Source organism: Ornithorhynchus anatinus, chromosome X1 (genome assembly GCF_004115215.2).
Source record: "Ornithorhynchus anatinus isolate Pmale09 chromosome X1, mOrnAna1.pri.v4, whole genome shotgun sequence".
NCBI lineage: Eukaryota > Metazoa > Chordata > Mammalia > Monotremata > Ornithorhynchidae > Ornithorhynchus > Ornithorhynchus anatinus.
The window spans coordinates 63,869,821-63,892,011 of record NC_041749.1 but is presented as its reverse complement, the minus strand read 5'-3'; the positions used below and the strand labels follow the sequence as shown (position 1 = coordinate 63,892,011).

Below are 22,191 nucleotides of genomic sequence, written 5' to 3'. Positions count from 1 at the left end.
GTCCTGAACTCCCATTAATCTCCCCCTTCCTTCTAGCCCTTCACCTGACTGCTACCCCATCCTTAGCTTAAAGACTAGATAGTAGGGCTTGTTCCTACTGACAGCACTTTTAAGAATGATCAGTTTACAAGCAATAATCTATAGCTAGTGTGAAATGTTTTGGTTTTCCTATCTCCTATACTGTATACTTGGTATGAATTGTATCAAATGTACAAAAAGTATCATTTACTCTATTCAATGATTCCACTTTGGAATTTATTTTCTGGGGAGAATATTCATTATAGCATTTATCACTTTCATAAGCTATGTTCGCATTCAGCCAAGCAGAGAAAATGGCTTTTAAACAAAAAAAAGAATTGTGATTCCTAAGCACCAGATTCATTTTAGATTTGCATTTGAAAGAAGAAAGGAAAAAATTATTTTTCTAGAAATAGTATGTTACACAGACAAGATGGAATCTTTAGACAGACTCTACAGCTACACTTGAAAGGCAGTCATTTCAAATATGAGGCAGCTTATGTACAGTTGATTACTGATTCTTTACACATATTCTTCTTATATATTCAGCTGTATTTGGTGTATTAACTCGAATTTGGTATAAATTCTTTCAGAAATAGCCAATTTCTCGACTTGTCTCCCTATTCTCATTTCCTCAAAAAACTGATCACTCATATAACCAGTTGAATAAAAATATAAATGGGGAAAAATGTCTTTTATCACCCCTGGGTATAATAAGCTTACATTGTAGAGATTTACTTATCTTTAACTTTTATAAATGGCTGTATTGACTATAGTCATATCTATCTACTTATGTGACAACTTTTTTCCTTCTTGGGCATGGTAAACTCTCTATTTTTAAATGAATGAGTTTAATTCAGCAACTGACTTCACGTTTAAGCAAGATGAATCAATCAATCAATCAGTTGCATTTACTGAGCATTTCTGTGTGCAGAACACTGTACCAAGCACGTGGGAGAGTACAATATAAGAGAGTTGGTAGACATATTCCCTGCCAACAAGGACCCCACAGTCTTGAAGAAAAATGAAAGGTAGTGAAGTCCCCCATTAATAAACTTCTCCTAGACAAGGGCAAATTCTGGACTCATTCCATAATGATAAATCTAGACCCATTCCCTTGCCCCAAATTTTAAAACCTACCATCTGCATACTTGCTTACCTTTCTCCTGACCTTAAAATGTTTCAATAGGAACACTCTATTCATTTTGCTTAGTACTCTACTGAAAAATTACAAAATGCAATATGAAAAAGTCTCTGGATCCATGAAGAATCTCCCTCGCCCCCTTCAATATTTCTTTAAAATGAATACCGGACAGTGAAATTGACAAGGCTCTTTTAACTGACACATGTATCGGGCTTTAAGAGAAACTGGACTCTATGTCCAGAAGGTCATCAAAGCAGGGAAGAGGTGACCCCAAAAAGAATAAGGATCCCTCTTTTAGAATAGCTCAAATTTAAAATATAACGTGCTTTCTTCACGTTTCATCTGTATGACCAACTCAGACGAATAGCTTAACTTGTACTTTGCATATTACTTTACCTGAGTTCATTGGTTTCCATAGTTGGCACATTTTTTGCTTGATTTTCCTTTCTGAAGCAACTTCCCTGCTTAAATTACACTTCCCTTGTCTAATGGTAATTTAACTCCACTCTTCTTTCCTCCTTCCTCAATTAACAGGTATACACCATAAAGTTCAAATAGCTTGCAGGTGCTTTCACAAAATGATATAAACGTTAACACACCACTAGGGTGTATTTTGTTATTGTTGTTGTTATTAAAAACATTACAATCCAAATAATTTTGAGGACTATGAATAACTGAAATATTCATATAACAATTCCTGTTTTTTGGGTGAGGGCATCTCTGTCTTAATGGACTTCAATTTCTTACACAGAGTTTATTGATTTTAAATACTGTCCAGTGGTCAATATCAACATCCTCTTCAAGTTCAGTTTGGGATAATTTCTTTTTCTCCCGATACTGAAGGTGAATATACCACTCTCATTACTTTCACATTCAATGTATTTCTAATTGTGGAAGCCCAGAATAGCCAAGATATGCTACTTTTATCAGAACAGTCTTGTAATAGCAGGAGTAGCAGAAGTAGGAGCAGCAATACTAGTAATATTAGCACTAAGTGCCCATTTAGTGCTGCGCACTATAGTAGGTGTTTGGGAAATACAGAATAAAAAAGTAGTACATTCCCTACCCACAAGGAATATACACCCAATGGGGAAGACAAGCATAAAAATATTTACAACTAGAGTGATCAAAATAAATAAATTGAGCACACATGTCTAGGAGAAGCAGCATGGCCTAGACCATGGGCCTGGGAATCAGAGGGACCTGGGTGGGTTCTAATCCCAGTTCTGCCACTTGTCTACTCTATGACCTTGGGCCTCAGTTACCTCATCTGTAAAATGGGGATTGAGACTGTGAGCACCACATGGACCAGGGACTGTGCCCAAACTGATTTTCTTGTATCTGTGCCATCACTTAGTACAGTGCCTAGCACATAGTAAGCTCTTTACAAATATGACAATTATTATTATTATTATTAAGGAGCACTAAGTGCAAAATTTGTAAGTGCCATAGTTGCCTGAAAAGATGATATGGCTCAGAGTCATGAAAAAAGTTTTTGGAATATTCAACAGAGCCCTCCTTATCTAGCAAGGTCTAAAGAGCCCCTCCTGGCTACCAAGGCAAAGAGAGGTCAACTTTCTCCACCTTGCCTGCTGACCAGGTACATCCATGTAATTTTCCTACTGTCCAAGTTTTATTGCCAGGGCAGTTGTTCCTGCTGAAATGTGATGGTGGAGGACAAGGGGTGAAGTCTGTATTGGATATATGCCCAGATGCCACAAACAATAGATGGTTAATTAGGAATCAGGAAAAAAAAGAAAAAGAGGGAGGCAACTGACTGAGGAGGTGAGAGGGACAAGAGAGAGATTATTTCACTCTCAGAGCATTTGGAGCATAATGACTCTATTTCCCACTGAGATCCCTTACTCAATCAATCTATCAGTCAATGGCATTTATTGAGCACTTACTATGTGCAGAGCACTGACCTAAGTGCTTGGGAGAGTACAATACAACAGAATTAACAGACATATTCCCTGCTCATAACAAGCTTACTCTTCACTAATATGTCCCACACCTTGCTGAGTTCCTCCAACCATTCCTTACTGGTCCCTGTCATTTTCCACAGTCAATCAATCAATCAAACAATTGTAGCTATTAAGCACTTACTGTGTGCAGAGCACTGTACTAAGCACTTGGGCGAGTACGCTCTAATACAATTGGTAGACATTCCCTGACCAAAAGGAGCTTACAGTCTATAGGTGGAAACAGACATTAATAAAAATAAATAAATTATTGATATGTACATAAATGCTGTGGGGCTGAAGGAGGGGTGAATACAGGGTGCAAATCTGAGTACAAGGGAGATGCAAAAGGGTGTGAGAGAAGAGGAAACCTTTTCTGTCTCTCTGTCCCTAAACTTGTGGCCAAATCCTCAGTCTCTTCAGGCTCCAGGAGTTTGTATGCTTCTTCTGGCATCACTGAAGAGTTATTTATAACCCCATGAAATGGTCCAATCCTCCCATAAGTCAGTTTAGGGCTACACAACTCTGAGCTTCAAAGCAATTTAGAACTATGGGGCCTTGGGAGGAGCAGCAGGGGTTCCACAGGCTCAAGAAGATAGAAGCAAGGAGATAAAAAGAAGAGACCCGAAGAGAACAAAAGTAAAAAGAGTAGGTCAAAAGTAGCCAGACGATAACATAAAATAATTCAAACCAGTGGCAGAAGTAACAGGAAAAAAATATAAAAAGAAAGGGAAAAAAAGATAAGTCACAGCAGAAAGAAACTGAGAAACCTGCAGCTCTGGAGGTAGGAGAGGAGAGACGGAGGACAGGTAAGTGGGAAACTGGGGGGATTCAGTGAAGGGTGGAGAGGTGGGTCGTAGTAGGGGATGAGTCAATGGGTGGTAGAAAGAGTCAGCAGGAGGATGTGAAATTACTAAGGACAGCCTTACTTAGGTGAAGAAAATCAGAGGAATAGAGGAAATCAGCCATGGAGGTGGGGGAGAGAAAGCCAGGATTTTGGAGAGGTGTCAGTGGCAGGTGAGGCAAAGTGGTGGAGTTTGGAAGCCAGTGGGGTGTAGAGAAACTCAGGTGGGGAAAATGAGAGTGGGCATGGGAAGTCAGGAGATCAGAGAACCCAGGAAATTCAGTAGGGAGGGTATTCTGCTGGGATATGGCTAATCAGTGGGTTGGGAGAAGTTAGTGATATTTGAAGGTGAAGGGGCCACCATATACCTGAATTCTGGACAACTGCTAAACAGCCAGAATGCAGCCATTCAGAGAGGAGGGGCACAGGCTGAACATATAAGCACCCATCGATTAGCAGTGTGAGAAGGAGTGTGGCTTAGTGGAAAGAGCCTGGGCCTGGGAATCAGAAGGACATGGGTTCTAATCCCAGCTCTACCACATGTCTACTGTGTGACCTTGGGCAAGTCATTTAACTTCTCTGGGTCTCAGTTACCTCATCTGAAAAATGGGGATTAAGAGTGTGAGCGCTATGTGGGACAGGGACTGTGTCCAACCTGCTTAACTTGTATCTACCCCAGTGTTTAGAACAGTGCTTGGCACTTAGTAAGCACTTAAGTGCCACAATTATCATTATTATTAGTTTGAGAAATAATTACACTTTTACTTATGCTTTTTTCAATTTTTTAAAACTACGTATTCCTACTGTAATGACTTGTTGCAGAATAATAACCCTACATTACAGAAGTCTGAACATTACATCTAAAGCCTTCAAGAAGGGTATTTGAACAATCGTGTTGGCTTTATATTAACAAATGTTAGGGTTCTTCAACATATGTTACTTTCAGGCTTTCATAAACTCATTTGAAAAATATTTAAAAGTGACTATTTACTCAGGTCTGTTGCATTCTCGAACCGCAGTCTTGATACCCCCACCACAGGATCTTGAGCAGGTTCCAAAGGGGCTCCATGTCCCCCATGATCCATCTGTCATTGGTATCTCCTGCTCTTTCGGCACACAAACTCCATACTTGCAGTGCTATGTTCAATAAAAACAAAAGATTAGAGATAGGTAGCTTGGGGGTACTTTCCATTCCAAAATTAGTGCTTGTAATTTTTCCAGTCCACATTTTGATTTAAAATAGTTTAAATTCTGTTTATATCATGCTATGAAAATTGTAGGCCTCTGCATCATACAATTTCTGAGCCATAATTTTTGGATGTATGCATCACCTTTCAATTGAAAAACACTGAGTCATTGAAGAGAAATCTTTTTTAGAATCACATTTTTTCCCAATTCCCATAAGTTTGAGGTGAATATTTTAATGAGTAATTACAACATTCTAATCTAAAATCAATGTTTCATTTAAAAGACAAAAAAATTCTCCACCAAACCTTCTGTATTAATGATTTCTGACAAAAGGTACACTGTTATTTTGGAGTGCTACTGCAGGAAGGAATGAGAAAAGAAAATTTTAACTTTTTGGTACTGTTAATTAGTGAAAGCCCTGAGACTGTGGAGGTCACAAGAGTAGTCTAAAAGAGAAGAGTGACAGCAACAGCAGTTGGTGAGTACCCCCGCTGCTCACTCAGATCTATGAAGCAGAGCTGGTAGCTGCTTTAAAGAGAACTACTCATCTGCTTTTCTTGTTGGAAGCTGTATGAGTGAACAGGGGGCAGACTGGGTGACAGATCAGAAATTTAAAGGAAGGTGCAAAGTTGAGGGAAAGAACCTAGTAAGAGAAAAAGAGAAAGAAACAAAATGCGAGAAAGGTGAAATACTAAAACAACTTCTCTCTCCTCCTTAATAGTTTTGCCCATGGTCATTTCATGTGATGAAATTAAATAATTTCCTATCCTAGTACTTCTCTTTTGCAAAGCTGGTAATTATATTCCTAAAATATATAAATACTACTGCTCATAGTTTGGGTTACTTGACTGAGGTGTTCAGGTTTGTTTGATGAGAGTCAAATGTCCTTAACATTTACTACTAGAAGTTTGGTCAAACACCTGTAAGTTATTTTATATTTCTCATTCTCCAAAATGGTAACATGGATTGAATTATGTAGGCATATAAATAGAGACATTAGAAAATGTAAAGAAAAATTTCATCTAAATACATGAAAATGTTATGATGATGATGGTATTTGTTAAGCACTTACTATGTGCCAAGCACTGTTCTAAGCATTGATATTATGAAAGAAGCAAAAATTTCTTTATGAAGCCAGACGTCAGTTGGAGTGTAGCGCGAGCAGCAATCAATGGTACTTATTGAGTGCTTAATGGATGGAGAGCACTGTACGAAGCACTTGGGAAAGTGAAATACAATAGAGAGGGTACACACATTCCCTGTCCTCAAGGAACTAATTTTGCTGCTTTAGATGTTTGAATCAGTACACACTAGCTAGAGATGCACAAAAGAATTTATGATTCTATGTTGAATAAATACATAACATAGATTTCATAGAATCTGCCTGCCTTAACGACCCCTGCAAAGCATCTGTTAACCAGAAAACATTAGGGAAATTTGATAGTAGCTGGTTTCATCACAATTCAGAATTGTTGGACTAAAAATAATAGGGTTAAGTCATGCATATGATGGACTAAAAGCATAAGAGTTAGGTCATGCATAGTGAGTACTCTTTTCTGAGATTGAATCTTCATGGTATCTATTTGATTGGTTGGCCCAGAAATCTGCCTGATTGATAGCTGCTGCTCATAGGAGTCCATGCCTCTGGGTGCTGCTCTTTCTGATCAGCTTATTTGGACTTTGCAGATGGGAAAGGGTTGGGGTCGGGCAAGCAATTTTAGAGTTTTGACATGTCCAGCCTGGCTTGGCTGGTACTCAGTCTTGTCAATCAAGCAGATATGTGTTTCTCAGCAGAATTGGAGATTGATCCTGTATGCTGGACAATCCCTACCAACATTACTTTCACTCACTGCAGAGACTTCACTCACTGCAGAGATTGCCTCAAGGATATTTGGGTCAAAAAATATGACCTTCAAAAATATTCTTGATATATGCATTCTTGCAAAAACTTTAATTAATTAATTAGTGTTGGTATTTGTTAAGCGCTTACTATGTGCCGAGCACTGTTCTAAGCGCTGGGGTAGACACAGGGGAATCAGGTTGTCCCACGTGGGGCTCACAGTCTTAATCCCCATTTTACAGATGAGGGAACTGAGGCACAGAGAAGTGAAGTGACTTGCCCACAGTCACACAGCTGACAAGTGGCAGAGCTGGGATTCGAACTCATGAGCCCTGACTCCAAAGCCCATGCTCTTTCCACTGAGCCACGCTGCTTCTCGCTGCTTTAAATATTTAGGGAAGAACTCACATTACTGAATATTTCATAAATAAGAAATTAATCCAAGATCACTTCAATTAATCAATCAATCATATTTATTGAGTGCTTACTAAAGCACTTGGAAGGATACAATAGAACAGAATTGATATACACGTTCCCTGATCACAATGAGCACTTTAGACTACCACTTGTATTCCGCTTTCACCTGCACCTCCTGCATGTAGAAGGTATTCCTAGGAGTCACATAAACCATTAATATGAATAAATTAATGTGGCCATTAATAAGAATTAGGTAAGAGCCTGAGGTTACCTGGGATTCATTAACACAAGGAAATGGGGGTGATTAGGAAGTCAACTTTTGGTAGACCGATAACTATACAGTGTAGGTAACACTGTAATTTTAGAATAATAATTAGTTATTCAAATTATTATACAATCTAATTGTTCTTTGATTATTAAACAGATGTGGGACAAGGTCTTATTTGTTCCGATTATACTGTATCTAACCCAGTGCTTAGTATACTGCTTGGCACATAATAAGTAAACTCGTCAGTGGGCTCTAATCTCTTTGTACTCTCCCAAGCAATTAATACAGTGTTTTGCACACAGTAAGCATTCAATAAATATGATTGAATGAATAAAAGTACTTCATAGATAGCATAATTATTATTATTATAGTGGATAGGCCATCAATGTTAAGTATTAAAGCGATTGTGAAATTTAAAGCCAGAAAATATTTAGTCTTTCAGAAAATGTGTAAAGTCATCTAAATGATATTTCAAAGAAATGTGATTTTTTAAAATTTGGATGGGAAACTGCTAGTTTAATTTTTCCCGTGAGGAGAATTGGAACAATGAGTTATAAATCTTAGAAACAGAGCTAAAATGAAAATGTGAAATAGACTTAATGAAGGGATGAAGAAAATAAAAATTGGTGAATCATTCACCAAAATAATATTAACAATAATTCAGCAGACCAAGATTTTCTAAAAAATTACTAACAGGAAAGCAAGAAATGCATCAACACCTTGTGGCGCCTCTTGATCATACAAAATGGAGACCTTCAAAGACTTGCGATAGGTCCTACAGATCAAGCTAAGAAAGAGGTGTGGCCAGTGGAAGGATGCTAATGTTGAAGATATTCAGTGATATGCTGACCACCACCACATTTAGGGCTTTTACTTGTCACTAAAGTTTATGACCCCTTACAAATCACCAATGCACCCAAGTGCAAATGGAATAATAATAGTAATTATGATTCTTTTGTCAACCACTTACTATGTGCCAAACACTGTACTAATAAACACTGAGGTAGATACAAGATCATCAGGTCCCATATGGGGCTCACTGTTTTAGTAGGAGAGAGAACAGGTATTTGATCCCCATCTAACAGATGAGGAAACTGAGGCACAAAGAAGGTAAGTGACTAGCTCAAGGTTACACAGCAGTCAAGTGGCAGAACCCATTTTGGAACAAGGTTCTCTGAATTCCAGGCCCGTGCTCTTTCCATTAGGCCACACTGCTTCTCTACTCACTGTAATGGAACCGCTCTAATCATAGAAAAGGGCAATTTTGCACAGATGACAAGAACATATGGTTTAGTTGAGGCTTTCAGCCTCACCCCAGCCTTTTCAGCCAGATAAACTTCACTGTCAGTGGAATCGTCTTTAAACATGAAGGAAAACTATGTATGTGTGTGTGGTGTATACACATACATTGTTGAATTAACACACACATTCCTCTTTAATAATAGTGATTGGATGTTATATCTTTCTCTTCATATAGTGTATAAAAATTTACCTATATTTCTTTCTTGCTTAATTTTACTAAATTTTCTTGACAAATCTTTTGTGGGAAATGAATCTCTTTATAAATGCACGGTGCATTTGGGGAGCATCATCAAAATTTTATCTTAGCTCTTAGGATTTGGGCTTATTCATCAGACAGTGTTTTGGGAGTTGGGAAGTTTTCCTGCAATATGTAGAAAATCTTGAGTTAGGGGCTATGATGAGATTGATTGAACTAAGGTTGGTGACTTGTCCTAGAGAGATATGTGTAAAGACATTTGGTGGTTTCTTGGTAAGAAGTGTACTCTAGGTTATTTATTTTTTGCCTCAAATTTATTCAAAGTTTGCTTATGTTTTGAGTTTTCAGGCTAGCCAAATACCAGAAAAGATGTAAATTTCCTATTTACATTACATTACATTACTACATTACATTTAGATAATATTCCATTTGACTGTAAGCTCATTGAGAGCAGGAACTTGTCTTTTAATATTATTGAACTTCCCAAGGCACCTAGTTCAGAGTACTGCACACAGTACAGTAGGTGCTCGATAAATATTATCAAATGAATCCTTTTATAGTATTTTTTAGGATTTTTTTTTGACTGTAAGCACATTGTGGGCAGGGAACGTATCTACCAACTCTGTTGTATTGTACTCTCTCAAGTGCTTAGTACCGTGCTCTGCACACAATAAGAGCTCAATGAATACAATTGATTGATTTATCCCTATAAAATATGTCATTATATTTTTGTTGTCATTGGGTTTTGTTGGGAAGCAGCATGAACTAGTGGAAAGAGCACGAAACTGGGAATCAGAAAACCTGGGCTTTAATCCTGGCTCTACCACTTACCTGGTGTGTGACCTTGGGCAAGTAACTTACAGTCCCTCTAGACTGTAAGCTCGTTCTGGGCAGGGAACATGTCTACCAACTCTGTTATAGTGTACTCTCCCAAGTGCTTAGTACAGTGCTCTGCACAAAGAGCTCAATACATCTCTTAATTGGCTGATTGACAACTTCTTTGTGCCTCAGTTTCTTCAACTGTAAAATGAGGATTTAATATCTGTTCTCCTTCCTACTTAGACTGTTTGAGCCCTATGGGAGACAGGGACTATGTCCAATCTCATTAACTGTGTCCAATCTCGTATCTACTCCAAAGTTTAGAACAGTGCTTGACACATAATAAGTGCTTAACAAATACACAGCAGATGAACATCAGATTCTGAAGAAGCTCAGTGGAAGTATGGTGCTAGCAAACACACTTTCCAATGCTCCAACCTTACCTCACTGATCAGTGGTATTTATTAAGTGTTTACTGTGTGCTGAGCATTGTACTAAGTGTTTCAGTGTGTACAACAGAGTTCGTAGACACCTTCCTTCCCCACAACCAGTCTAGAGGAATAATCTACTAGAACCTAATCTGCACAGTTCATTCCTCTAATGCCAACCTACTATCTGTACCTCGATCTCATCCATTTTGCTATTGTCTCTTTGCTCATATGCTCAAACTGGCCTGAAACTCATCCCCTTCATATCCAGCAGACTGCCACTCCCTCATCTTCAAAACTTTCCTAAACTTCCATTTTCCCCACAAGGCCTTCCTTAAGCCCTCATGTCCCCTGTTCACCCTTCCAAGTCACCTAAGCACTTGGATCTGTATCTCTTAAGCACTTTGATATCCACCCATCCCCAGCCCCACAGCATCTACGTACATATTCCTATACTCTGCCATTTCCTCTACCAGTAATCTATTTTACTGGCTGTCTCCCCCTCTAGTCTGAAAGCTCGTTATGGGCAGGGATCATGTTTACCATGAGGAGAAGCAGCGTGGCTCAGTGGAAAGAGCACGGGCTTTGGAGTCAGGGCTCATGAGTTCGAATCCCAGCTCTGCCACTTGTCGGCTGTGTGACTGTGGGCAAGTCACTTAACTTCTCTGTGCCTCAGTTCCCTCATCTGTAAAATGGGGATTAAGACTGTGAGCCCCACGTGGGACAACCTGATTCCCCTATGTCTACCCCAGCGCTTAGAACAGTGCTCGGCACATAGTAAGCGCTTAACAAATACCAACATTATTATTATTATTATTACCAGTTCTATTGTACTGCATTCTGTATTGTATAGAGAAGCTGCATGGCTTAGTGGAAAGAGCATGGGCTTGGGAGTCAGAGGTCATGGGTTCTAATCCCGGTTCTGCCACTTATCAACTGAGTGACTTTGGGCAAGTCACTTAACTTCTCTATGTCTCAGTGACCTCATCTGTAAAATGGGGATTAAGACTGTGAGCGCCACGTGGAACAACCTGATTACCTTGTAGATACCTCAGTGCTTAGAAGAGTGCTTGGCATATACTAAGTGCTTAACAAATACCATTATTATTATTATTCTCCCAAGTACAATACAAGTACATAATATAAGTGTGCTCTGCACACAGTAAGGGCTGAACAAATACGACTGATAGATTGAAAAACCATTTAAAAAATTTCTTATGCTGGCCCAAAAGTAGAATGATCATTATTGAATATTGCTACAAAAGAAATGAATATGATAATAATTAATCCTATCTTGAGTGATCCTCTTTATATAGATATCAACTATCAGATATCTTTCTGGATTAATGATAGAGGGATGGATGAATTCTTGGGGAGCACATCAGCTCATGTGATTTCAGCTTCCACTTCAATGCATTTGACTCCCAAATCTGCATCTCCAACCCTATTCTTTCACCTGCTCTACAAACTCACATTTCCTCCAGACTTGGAGACATCTCAATTAATCAATCAGTATTTATTGGGCATGTACTGTGCGCAGATCACTGTATTGTGTGCTTAGAATACAACAGAATTAGAAGACACGACCCCTGACCACAGAGATCTGACAATCTAATGGGAAGACAGGCACCAAAAAATTTATAGATAGGAGGTGAAAAAAAGAATGAATACTTGACTACCTCCAAGCACCAGGATGTCTCACCAGCACCTTAAATTGTTCAAAATGTACGAAGCGTACAAAGTAAACTACTTTCAAACTTCCTCAATGCTACCATCTTCCCTGTCCCATAAGGTTATAATTTTGGGGTAACTCCATCATTTATATTTGACCTTGTTTTAAGTTATGCCGGTTCTTGAGAATGCTAAGAAGAAACATCACGGTATTTTTCCAAGAATCCTTTTGCCACTATCAAAGACCATTCGTGTGGTCACGAGTCTGATGCAGTAATGACAACTCTTATGTTCATGTTCTTGGGTGTGTGTGTGTGTGTGTGTAATAATGAGGACTGTATATACTACTGCATGAATCCACTGAAGGAATTGTTAGTGTTGCTGTTCTTTCCAGACTTTCAAGATGTCAGATCTTAGTTTGCAGTGTTAATGGCTTGCTGCACATCATCCACACTTAACAAAGACTATTATAATTATTAATAATCATCATATTTATTGAGCACTTACTGTGTGCAAAGAACTGTATTAAGTACTTGGGAGGGTACAATATAACATCAAACACATTTTCTGCCCACAACGAGCTCAGAGTCTAGAGACCTTACTGATGAGTATAAGGCACTCCCACTGTAACCACATCTGCTGAGACTGTGAGCCCGTCATTGGGCAGGGATTGTCTCTATCTGTTGCCGAATTGTACATTCCAAGAGCTTAGTACAGTGCTCTGCACATAGTAAGTGCTCAATAAATACAATTGAGTGAATGAATTTACTACTAACCTAGAAATTAATATGATCAGTGAATCTGACCATGTGCAAATAATGAGACAAAGTAAGTAGGGTGGGAAGGGAGCCAGGAAACAGAATTAGAGATAGGGAAAGATGAAGGGAAGATAAGGAAAGAGCAAGATGAAGGTGACAAAGAAGGGAACAGAGCACAGAAGAAAAATTAAGGATGGGTTAAGAAATCAAAACAGTACCTACACATTTATTCTACCTAAACATATTATTAGTCAGACTGAAGGAAGAAATTTATCTGATGTTTCTCTCATTGGGGTGGAATGAAAAATTCTAATTGGAAGAACTCTTATCCTCCATATTTGAGACTAATAACAGGCCAATAATGGGTATGAAAACCTCTCCATTTGCAATGTTAAAGACATTGCAATTCTTCAAAGTAATTGTAGTTTTATAAAAGAAGTATGTGTCAAATAATATCAAAAGAAAACCCACTAGCTACATAACAGTTATTCAAGTGTCCACTGATTAAAAAGAGTTAAAATTGTTCATGATTAAAAATGGACAACAATGCAGAATATTACTGACCTTATCAGGTTCGCACTCTGTCCCATCAGCCCAGGGAGTATGCTGAGTCCGGCAACCTTGGTGAGCTCCATTTATATTACTACACCAGAGTCGTCTACACTGCATCTGCTTAATTGGCAACAGTGACATTATGGTCAATGGCCCATGACAGTATAACAAGCTCTTGATTCATAGGGCATGTTAAGAATAATTTATTGCTGAATGATCGTGATTATGAAAACAACTATGAATTTGAAAGTGGAATGTTTCAGGGTTGAGAAATAGAATTATAAGTTCACGAGGATAATTCCAACTCAGGTTAAGCACTTTACCTTGAAACCAGTTATTGTTCACAGGTTTATTTCCCACAAAGCCCTATTATCCTTTTCAAAACTTAACACCATCAAAAGGGATATTAAATAGTATTTCTGGTTGATGACATCCTTAGCCAACAGGTTAAATAAAATAGACAATAAAAACTATTTTTATCTCTAAGGTAGTTTTTCTCAAACTGTGGTCCACGGATCATGCATGATTTCTTCAGGCCACAGGAGAGCTTGCTATCATGATTCTGCTGCTGCATTCTCAAAGACTTTTAATCCCTTCGCTGACCTTGGGCTCCCTCCAATGTGTTTGCAGAGTTATATTAGAGCAGGGCATGGGAAAGGAATTTGAAATTATGGCCTCCCTGTTTGGTAGCAGAGTTCCCCTTTCCCAACCAAGGTGGTCGGTGGAGACTTTTGCCTCAGAATATCAGACTGAAAGGATCGAGGACTACTTCTCTAGTCAGAGACCTATTCCACAGGATAGAGGCATGTGGAAGAGCCAGAGGGTTGTCAATCTGGTATCTATTAGTGGGAAATTTAGCCCCAAAATAAATCAAGAAACTAAAACCCCAAACTAAGAGGTTCAACATTTCATGCCACATAAAGGTTAAGGTTAAGTCTTATTCAGTGCTGTCACTTACCATATATGGGCACACTTTAGAGCCTGGTCCAAAAATCAGTTCGCATTGCTTGTCCACATTGTATATGAGACCTGGGAGTTGTGGTGGTAAAGGGTACGTTCTTGATTCAGGTTCATTAAGCAAACACTCCCCATAACCCGTGCTAAAGAAAATATAAAAAAAAAGGGAAAGAGTGATGTCTAATAGCAGTTATACAAATAGTTTGCCAAGGATAATGATTTATTCCAGATGACAACTAAAGAATGCTGATTTTGTTTGTGCAAGCATGCTTTTCTACAAAGAAGTTCTTGTTAATACTTTCTATGAACCTTCTGGTGAGAAGAGTCAGCTGGTAAAAATGTGGAAAAGCTTTTAAGTGTGCACTTACTTTAAATGTGGTCACCCATCTCCCTCCACATTTAGAAAAAACTCCTTATAATTGGCTTTAAGGTTCTCTCTGTCCTTTTTATCAGCTCTCCACCCAATTCTCCCCAGTTCACACTCTTTGTTCCTCCAGAGTTAACCTTCTAAAGGTATCTTGGTCTCTTCCACCCCCAAACCCTTGCTTGTCCTATTTCCCCAACCTGGAATTCTCTTCCCTCACAAATCCACCAGAACACAGCTCTCCCCATCTTAAAAGCACTCCTAAAATACCACCTCCTCCAGGAAGCCTTCCTCTATTAATTGAAAATACTCCAATTGCAACAGACCAACCTCCTTAGCCTTATCCTCAGCACCCGTATTTTTAGACCTTGTTATATTTATATATCTATCTGCACATTCAATTATTTGTTCAGCTGTTTTTAATCTGTTTTTCTTCCTTCTTTCACCTTGCTCTCCTTAGTAGTAATAATAATAGTAGTATTTATTAAGTACTCATTTAATATTTATTGAGTGCAGTGCACTGTTCTAAGCACTTAAGAAATACCTCAGAAGCATAAGACATGTCATTCCCTGTCCACAAGATCTTATAACCTGAGGGAGATAGACACAGATGACGTTGAATATGAATATATGCAAATGAGAAGAGGTGCATAAATACATATACATAAATGTAAATTGTGGTTGAATGGTTTACTACATGTAAAAAATGCTTGTTTATTTCTCCCTTTAGTTTGCAAATTCTTTGAAAGCAACGAATGTGCATCTTGCTACTACAGTACTCTCCCAAGCACTCAGTTCAATCCTTAGGATTTGGAAGGCACTCAATAAATGTCATTGGTGGATTTTTGAATTGATTCAAGAATAATTCAATCTTGTCACAAAATCCTGTTATCTTTACCATCACAACATCTCTTGAATCTGCCCTTTCCTCTCAATCCAAACTGTCACCATGCTAATACAAACACTCATCATTCCCCACCTTGATTACTGTGTCAGCCTCCTAGCTGATCTCCCTGCACCCTGTTTCACCCTTCTCCAGTCCATATTTCATTTTGGTGTCCAGATCATTTTTTTTGAAAAATCGCTCTGTTCATATCTCCTCATCCTCCAAAACCTCCAAAGGTTGCCCATCGACTAAAGCACCACTCAGAAACTCCTCACCCTTGGCTTTAAGGCACTCAGTCAGCTCTCCCCTTCCTACCTTATCTCATTAATCTCCTACTACAATCCAACCTGCTCATTTTGCTACTCTAACATTAACCTTTATTGGATTAACCTACTCTCTGTACCTTGATTTCATGTATCTCACCACCAACCCAGCATGGCTCAGTGGAAAGAGCCCGGACTTGGGGGTCAGAGGTCGTGGGTTCTAATCCCGGCTCCGCCACCTGTCAGATGTGTGACCTTGGGCAAGTCACTTCACTTCTCTGGACCTCAGTTCCCTCATCTGTAAAATGGGGATGAAGACTGTGAGCCCTACGTGGGACAACCTCATTACCCTGTATCTACCCCAGCGCTTAGAACAGTGCTTGGCACATAGTAAGTGCTTAACAAATACCAACATTATTATTAACCCCTTGCCCATATTCTCCCTTAAGCCTGGAACTCCATCCCCCTTTATATCTGACAGTCCATCACCTTCCCATCTTCAAAACCCTCCAAAAATCACATCTCTTCCAAAGGCCTTCCCAGACTAAACCCTTTATTTCCCTATCCACACTCCACGTTGCATCCACTGTGAACTTGTACTCATCCAACCCTCATCCAAAAGTCCAACCCAATTTATGTAAATATTCTTATACCACACTATTTCCCTGATCCCTAATCTATTTTAATGTCTGTATATCTATGAAGATTGTAAGCTCCCTATGAGCAGGGATTGTGTCTATGAACTCTGTTGTATTATAATAATGGTATTTGTTAATCGCTTACTATGTTCCAGGCACTGTTCTAAGTGCCGGGGTAGATGCACAATAATTGGGTGGGACATAGTCCCTGTCCTACACAGCACTTGTAGTCTTAATCCCCATTTTACAGATGAGAGAACTGAGGCACAGAGAAGTGAAGTGACTTGCCCAAGGTCACACAGCAAACAAGTGGCAGAGCCAGGATTAGATCCCAGGTCCTTCTGACTCCTGGACCCATGTTCTATCCACTAGACCACTCTGCTTCTCAAGCACTACTTTCCCAAGCACTTAATACAGTGCTCTGCACACAGGTAGGAGTTCAATAAATACCATTAATTGATTGATGGATTGAATATAGCAGAATATATGTGATGAAGAGAACACTCAAAGCCTTACCCTAGCAAATATGTACAAATGTTTCCCTTTGAATTAGGAAAAATCACATTCTCATTTAGAGAATTTCTGTCTTCTCACTAAAGACAACCTGGTCTCATTAAACTGAGAACGTTATACCTATGCTCAATATATAAAACACAGAATTTCTGTTCTGCATTCCACATACACACAATGCACACACTTTAAAGTCACAGCTCATAGTTTCTGGATTAGCACAGCTAACACTCTTTGCCCCCAAACCACTTCTGTAATTATTGCATTTATATGTACCAAGTTATGCTCTTCATATATATTTGTCATATTTCCTCCAATTTTTATGGAAACTTTACAAACAAAAGAGAAGCAGAATGTAACCCTCCAGGGCAGGGACTATTCATTCTTTAACTTGACTTCCAAGTACAAAGTGGGTGATCAGTAAAATATGTATGATATACTATTAAGGATCTATATAAGGATAAGGATGTATATAAGGATAAGGATCTGTATAAGGATATACTATTATGTATCTGGGGTGTGGGGGAGATAATTTGATCGATCTAAACTACAAAGAGTGTATATTCATATTTTTCAGCTTTGTAAGATTAGTATTCAAAGTATATGTATTTTAATGTCGCCTTGTTGATAAGATTTTTAAAAAAATGGTGATCTGTAAAATTTTCACTAGCCAGCACAATTTGCATGGGCTCAATTTCAGTTTCTCAATCTTATCCCTTGTTACTAATTCCAAAATACTAGTTTTAGAGAATTCAAACTTCTACTGTTTTCATGAAACAAGAACAGTCCTGATTCTTTATGTTCCCTTGGTCATGTTTCCATGGAAATTGATATTTCTGAAGGAAAAGTAACAATATAATAAATACCTTCTAGGCTTCATTGGCAATTTCCATTATGTTCATCTTTTTTTAAATGTTCAAAGTTTTGCACTGACTTGTATGGCTGTCTATAAGAATGTTTTCTCAGGAGTTAAAAAATAGAAAAACACTTTTTTTTCTAAGAAAACAGAGAGTCCAAGATGCTTGTTCACTCCTGTCATCTCCTGTGGCTTTTCTCCTCATCCCATTTTCCTTCACCACTCCCTCCTGTTATTTGAAATGATTGTGCTGAATGTGTACATACATAAGCAGAGAGAGCAGGAACTAATGATTTAAAGATACCGTGAAACACAGGCTCAAAGAATGTGACATAGCCATGGATTACTGGGAGATACGCTGGGCAGATAAACCAGTCTGGCAAGGACCAAGTGGAGAGGAACGATGATGGGGTGCAAAGAACCAGTAACAAAGTCATAAACAAAGACAAGGACAAGCTCTGTATGCATTAAATGCATTCATCCAGCAAGAAGAAGCCAAACAAGGAGGGATAGAGGTGGAAGGTGAAAAGGAAGAAAAGTTAAGTAACACTGAAAGAATATAGAACATCTGGAGGTCATGGGAGAAAATGATTTTGAATCTTTTCAAAGTAAGTACACCCAATCAATTATATTTATTGAGTACCTACTACGAGCAGAGCACTGTACTAAACACTTGGTCAAGTTCTATTGAACCGATAGACATCATATCTGCTCTCAAATCTCTAACAGTCAGAATGGGGAGACAACCACTAAAACAAGCTACAGACAGGAGGAAGTAATAGAGCATAAAGATATGTACATAAATGCTGTGGTGAAGGAGTATCCAAGTTTTGAAATGATAAAGAAGTGCTGAAATGGCAGTTGGAGAATATAGGGTGGAGAGATGACAGATTAATCAGGAAAGGCCTCCGGGAGAAAGTGTGATTTCAGAAGGGCTTTGAAGATGGGGAGAGTAGTAGTTTGCTTAATATGAAGGGGAAGGGGGGAGTTGGGAGTTCCAGACAAGAAGGAAGGTGTAAGCAAGAAGGTGGTGGAGAGAGAGAGAGATGACAGTGAGCTAGAGTGAGTAGGCTGGCTTGAGAGGAATGAAGATTGTGAGTTGGGGTCTAGTGGAAAAAGAAAGAGGATAAATAGTGGAGACAGAGAGAGAGAGAGAAAGATGATTGAGTGGCTTAAAGTCAATGACAGGGTTTACTGAGTGATGTAGAGAGGAATGGACAACCACTGGAGATTTTTGAGGAGTGAGGCGACTTGTGCAGAATGATGCTTTAGAAAAATGATTTGGCCAGCAGACTGAAGTATGTACAGGAGAGGAGACAGGGAAGTCAGTGCGGTTGCTGGATAAAGTGCCAGCATGGTGACAGTTTGGATGGAGAGGAAGGGGTGGGTTCTGGAAATCTTGTGGAGAAATATAGGGATTGAAAGAAAGGGAGGAAAGAAGGGAAAGGGAAGAATCAAGAATAATGCCAAGGTTACAGGGAGGAGTCAAGGATAATGCCAAGGTTACAGGCTTGAGAGATGGGGAGAATGGTGGTGTTGTCAACCACAGTGGGAAAGGTGGAAAAGAGGATTTGGAAAGAAAGATGAGGCATTCAGTTTTGAACATATTGAGCTTGAGGTGCTGATAGGATATCTATGTAGAAATGTCTTGGGGGCAGAAGGGAATGTGAGAACGCAAAGGAGCAGAGAGGTCAGGACTAGTGAATTAATTTGAGTGTCATCTGCATAGTGCTTTTAGTTGAAGCCACAGGAGAGATTGAACTCCCCAATCAATCAATCAATCAATCAATCATATTTACTGAGTACTTACTGGGTTCAGAGCAGAAGAAGAGCCAGAACTGAGTTTTGAGGACTACCCACAGCTGGGGAATGGGAGGCAGAGGAAAAGTCAGTGAATGAGGAGAGCAATCAGCTCGAGAGATAGGAGGAGAACCAGAACTTGTGTCTTTTCAAGCACACTTCTAAATGAGACATGGACATATCCTTATATAAATAGATGAATCCCCATTTAGATAGTTGTGTTAAATTATAGTTCAGCTCTTACTCTAAAAATTCAGTAATGTATTTTCGACTACATTTTGACCACATCCAGGGATTGGTGTAGAAGTTCAAGGTCGGTGCCATGACATGCTGCTGATTTTTAACTCCATCTTCTTTGCATTTATTATTGTCATCATGAGGCATATTAAATCTAAGGAAAGAAAAATAATGACAAGAATATTGATAGGCATTCAGATCACTAAGCAATATAATTGCTTCAATAGAACATTTGTGTGTCTTGAAAAATCACCTATTACAAATGAAAAGTCTCAGATGTTAATGGTAAGAAAATTTGTTTCATTGAGTTTTACACAAAATGTTCAACAATAAATCAGAGGACTAAAACAGGCAATGTGTTGCCTTTAGTTTTCTGATTTGCTAGTGCGTTTTCATTTTCAACAGTCAGGTACAACACTGTAGTGAGACAACCTAATGATCTATCTAAAGCCAATTCACTGAGGCAAGTGCTTGTGTGAAATGGAGGAATTATTTTGGATTTTACATCATTGACCCAGCGAACATGACAGCATTACAATAAGAGCTTAATAATCAAGTTACACTGTGGTCTTTGGCAACCACAGTTTATTGGACAAGTTTACCAAATGCCAACAGGCATGTAGTTATATCGTTATACAACGTACAATGTTACAACTATCTTTTCAGTCTCTAATCTTTTGAGGAAAGATGTAATTATAATAGCAAAGGCAAATAAGAAGAAAAGAAATGACAAACCCAGAGATTAATTCTAAACCTGGAGGCTGATGATCTTATACTGTATTGAGATGAAAAACCTACTTCTCCTCATTCAACTGTCTACCAGATGGGAAGAACAAAAGTGGAAAACTTTCAAATCTGTATCTAATTACTGGAGTAAGACAGTGCAGGTGAGAAGGCTAAGGCCAATCCTTTTGGAAATCCCCTCCATTAACTCCAACAGAATAAAAAAGTGAGTCAGAAGCAAAATTGTTTTGACCTGTTTCACATGCAAAAAAAATAGAGCTGGGCAAAAAGGTTGCTCTAGGAATTTACAGAAGAGGTTTGTTTTATTAGCTTTTGGGCTTTTGCTGAAAACTGGGAAATAATTATAATATTAATTGCGGCATTTCTTAAGTGCTTACTATCTGTCAAGCACTCGGGTTGATACAATTTAAGCAGCTTGGATATAGTCCCTGTCCCACATGGGGCTCACAGTGTTCGAGGGAGAATGGGCATTTTATCTCCATTTCAGACATGAGGAAACAGGAGCCCAGAGAAATGAAATGACCCACCCAAGGTCACACACAGTGAGCAAGTGACAGAGCAGGATTAGAACCTGGGTTCCCTGACTCCCAAGTCTTTGCTCTTTCCCCTAAGCTACACTGCTTCAAGTGGGTATGCTAGGAGGCTTCATTAATCCTGATTAAACATACACATATTGAACTGTTAGGCCTCATTTTTCCCCCAAATAAAAAATAGCTACTGCTTAATATGTTTAGTTCATATTCCTTCCCATCCCCTCTTGTCAGTGGGAACCCCAGGCCAGATCTCCAGACCCTACCCCCCGACTAGTCCTGACCAAGACTGCAGCAGTATGGCCTAGTGGATAGAGCATAGGCCTGGAAGTCAGAAAGACCTGGGTTCTAATCCAGACTTTGCCACTTGTCTGCTGGGTGACCTTGGCAAGTTCACATCACTTCTCTGTGCCTCAGTTACCTCATCTGTAAAATGGGGATTAAGACTGTGAGCCCCATGTGAGACAGGGACTGTGTCCAACCTGACTAGGTTCATTCATTCATTTATTCATTCAATCGTATTTATTGAGCGCTTACTGTGTGCACAGCACTGTACTAAGTGCTTGGAATGCACAATTCGGCAACAGATAGAGACAATTCCTGCCCAACAACGGGCTGACAGTTTACAAGGGGGAGATAGCAAGACAAAACAAGTAGTCAGGCATCAATACCATCAAAATAGATAAACAGAATAATAGATATATACACATCATTAATAAAATCAATAGAACAATAAATAATATACACAAATATACACAAGTGCTGTGGGGAGGGGAAGGGGGTATAGCAGAGGGAGGGAGTAGGGGGAATGGGGAGGGGAAGAGGGGAAGAGGGAAAGGGAGGGCTCAGTTTGGGAAGGCCTCCTGGAGGAGGTGAGCTCTCAGTAGGGCTTTGAAGAGGGGAAGAGAGTTAGTTTGGTGGATTTGAGGAGGGAGGGCATTCCAGCTCAGTGGTAGGACGTGGGCCAGAGGTCGATGGCGGGACAGGCGAGAAAGAGGCA

General features: G+C 39.2%; 1 protein-coding gene across 6 annotated transcripts in view; it reads right to left on the bottom strand.

Annotated features, from left to right (window-relative positions):
- The window catches only part of ADAMTS9 (ADAM metallopeptidase with thrombospondin type 1 motif 9), a 187,142-nt gene that overhangs the window by 132,451 nt on the left and 32,500 nt on the right, over positions 1-22,191 (bottom strand). For 5 of the 6 annotated variants that reach the window (XM_029052175.1, XM_029052178.1, XM_029052177.1 and 2 more), the window contains exons 9-12: positions 19,925-20,071; positions 14,365-14,506; positions 13,419-13,526; positions 4,959-5,104 (exon numbers count right to left, since the gene is read on the bottom strand). In XM_029052175.1, the coding sequence (XP_028908008.1) occupies positions 4,959-5,104; positions 13,419-13,526; positions 14,365-14,506; positions 19,925-20,071 (543 nt within the window). The remainder of the gene's footprint in view (positions 1-4,958; positions 5,105-13,418; positions 13,527-14,364; positions 14,507-19,924; positions 20,072-22,191) is intronic. The other variant, XM_029052176.1, reaches the window with a different exon arrangement.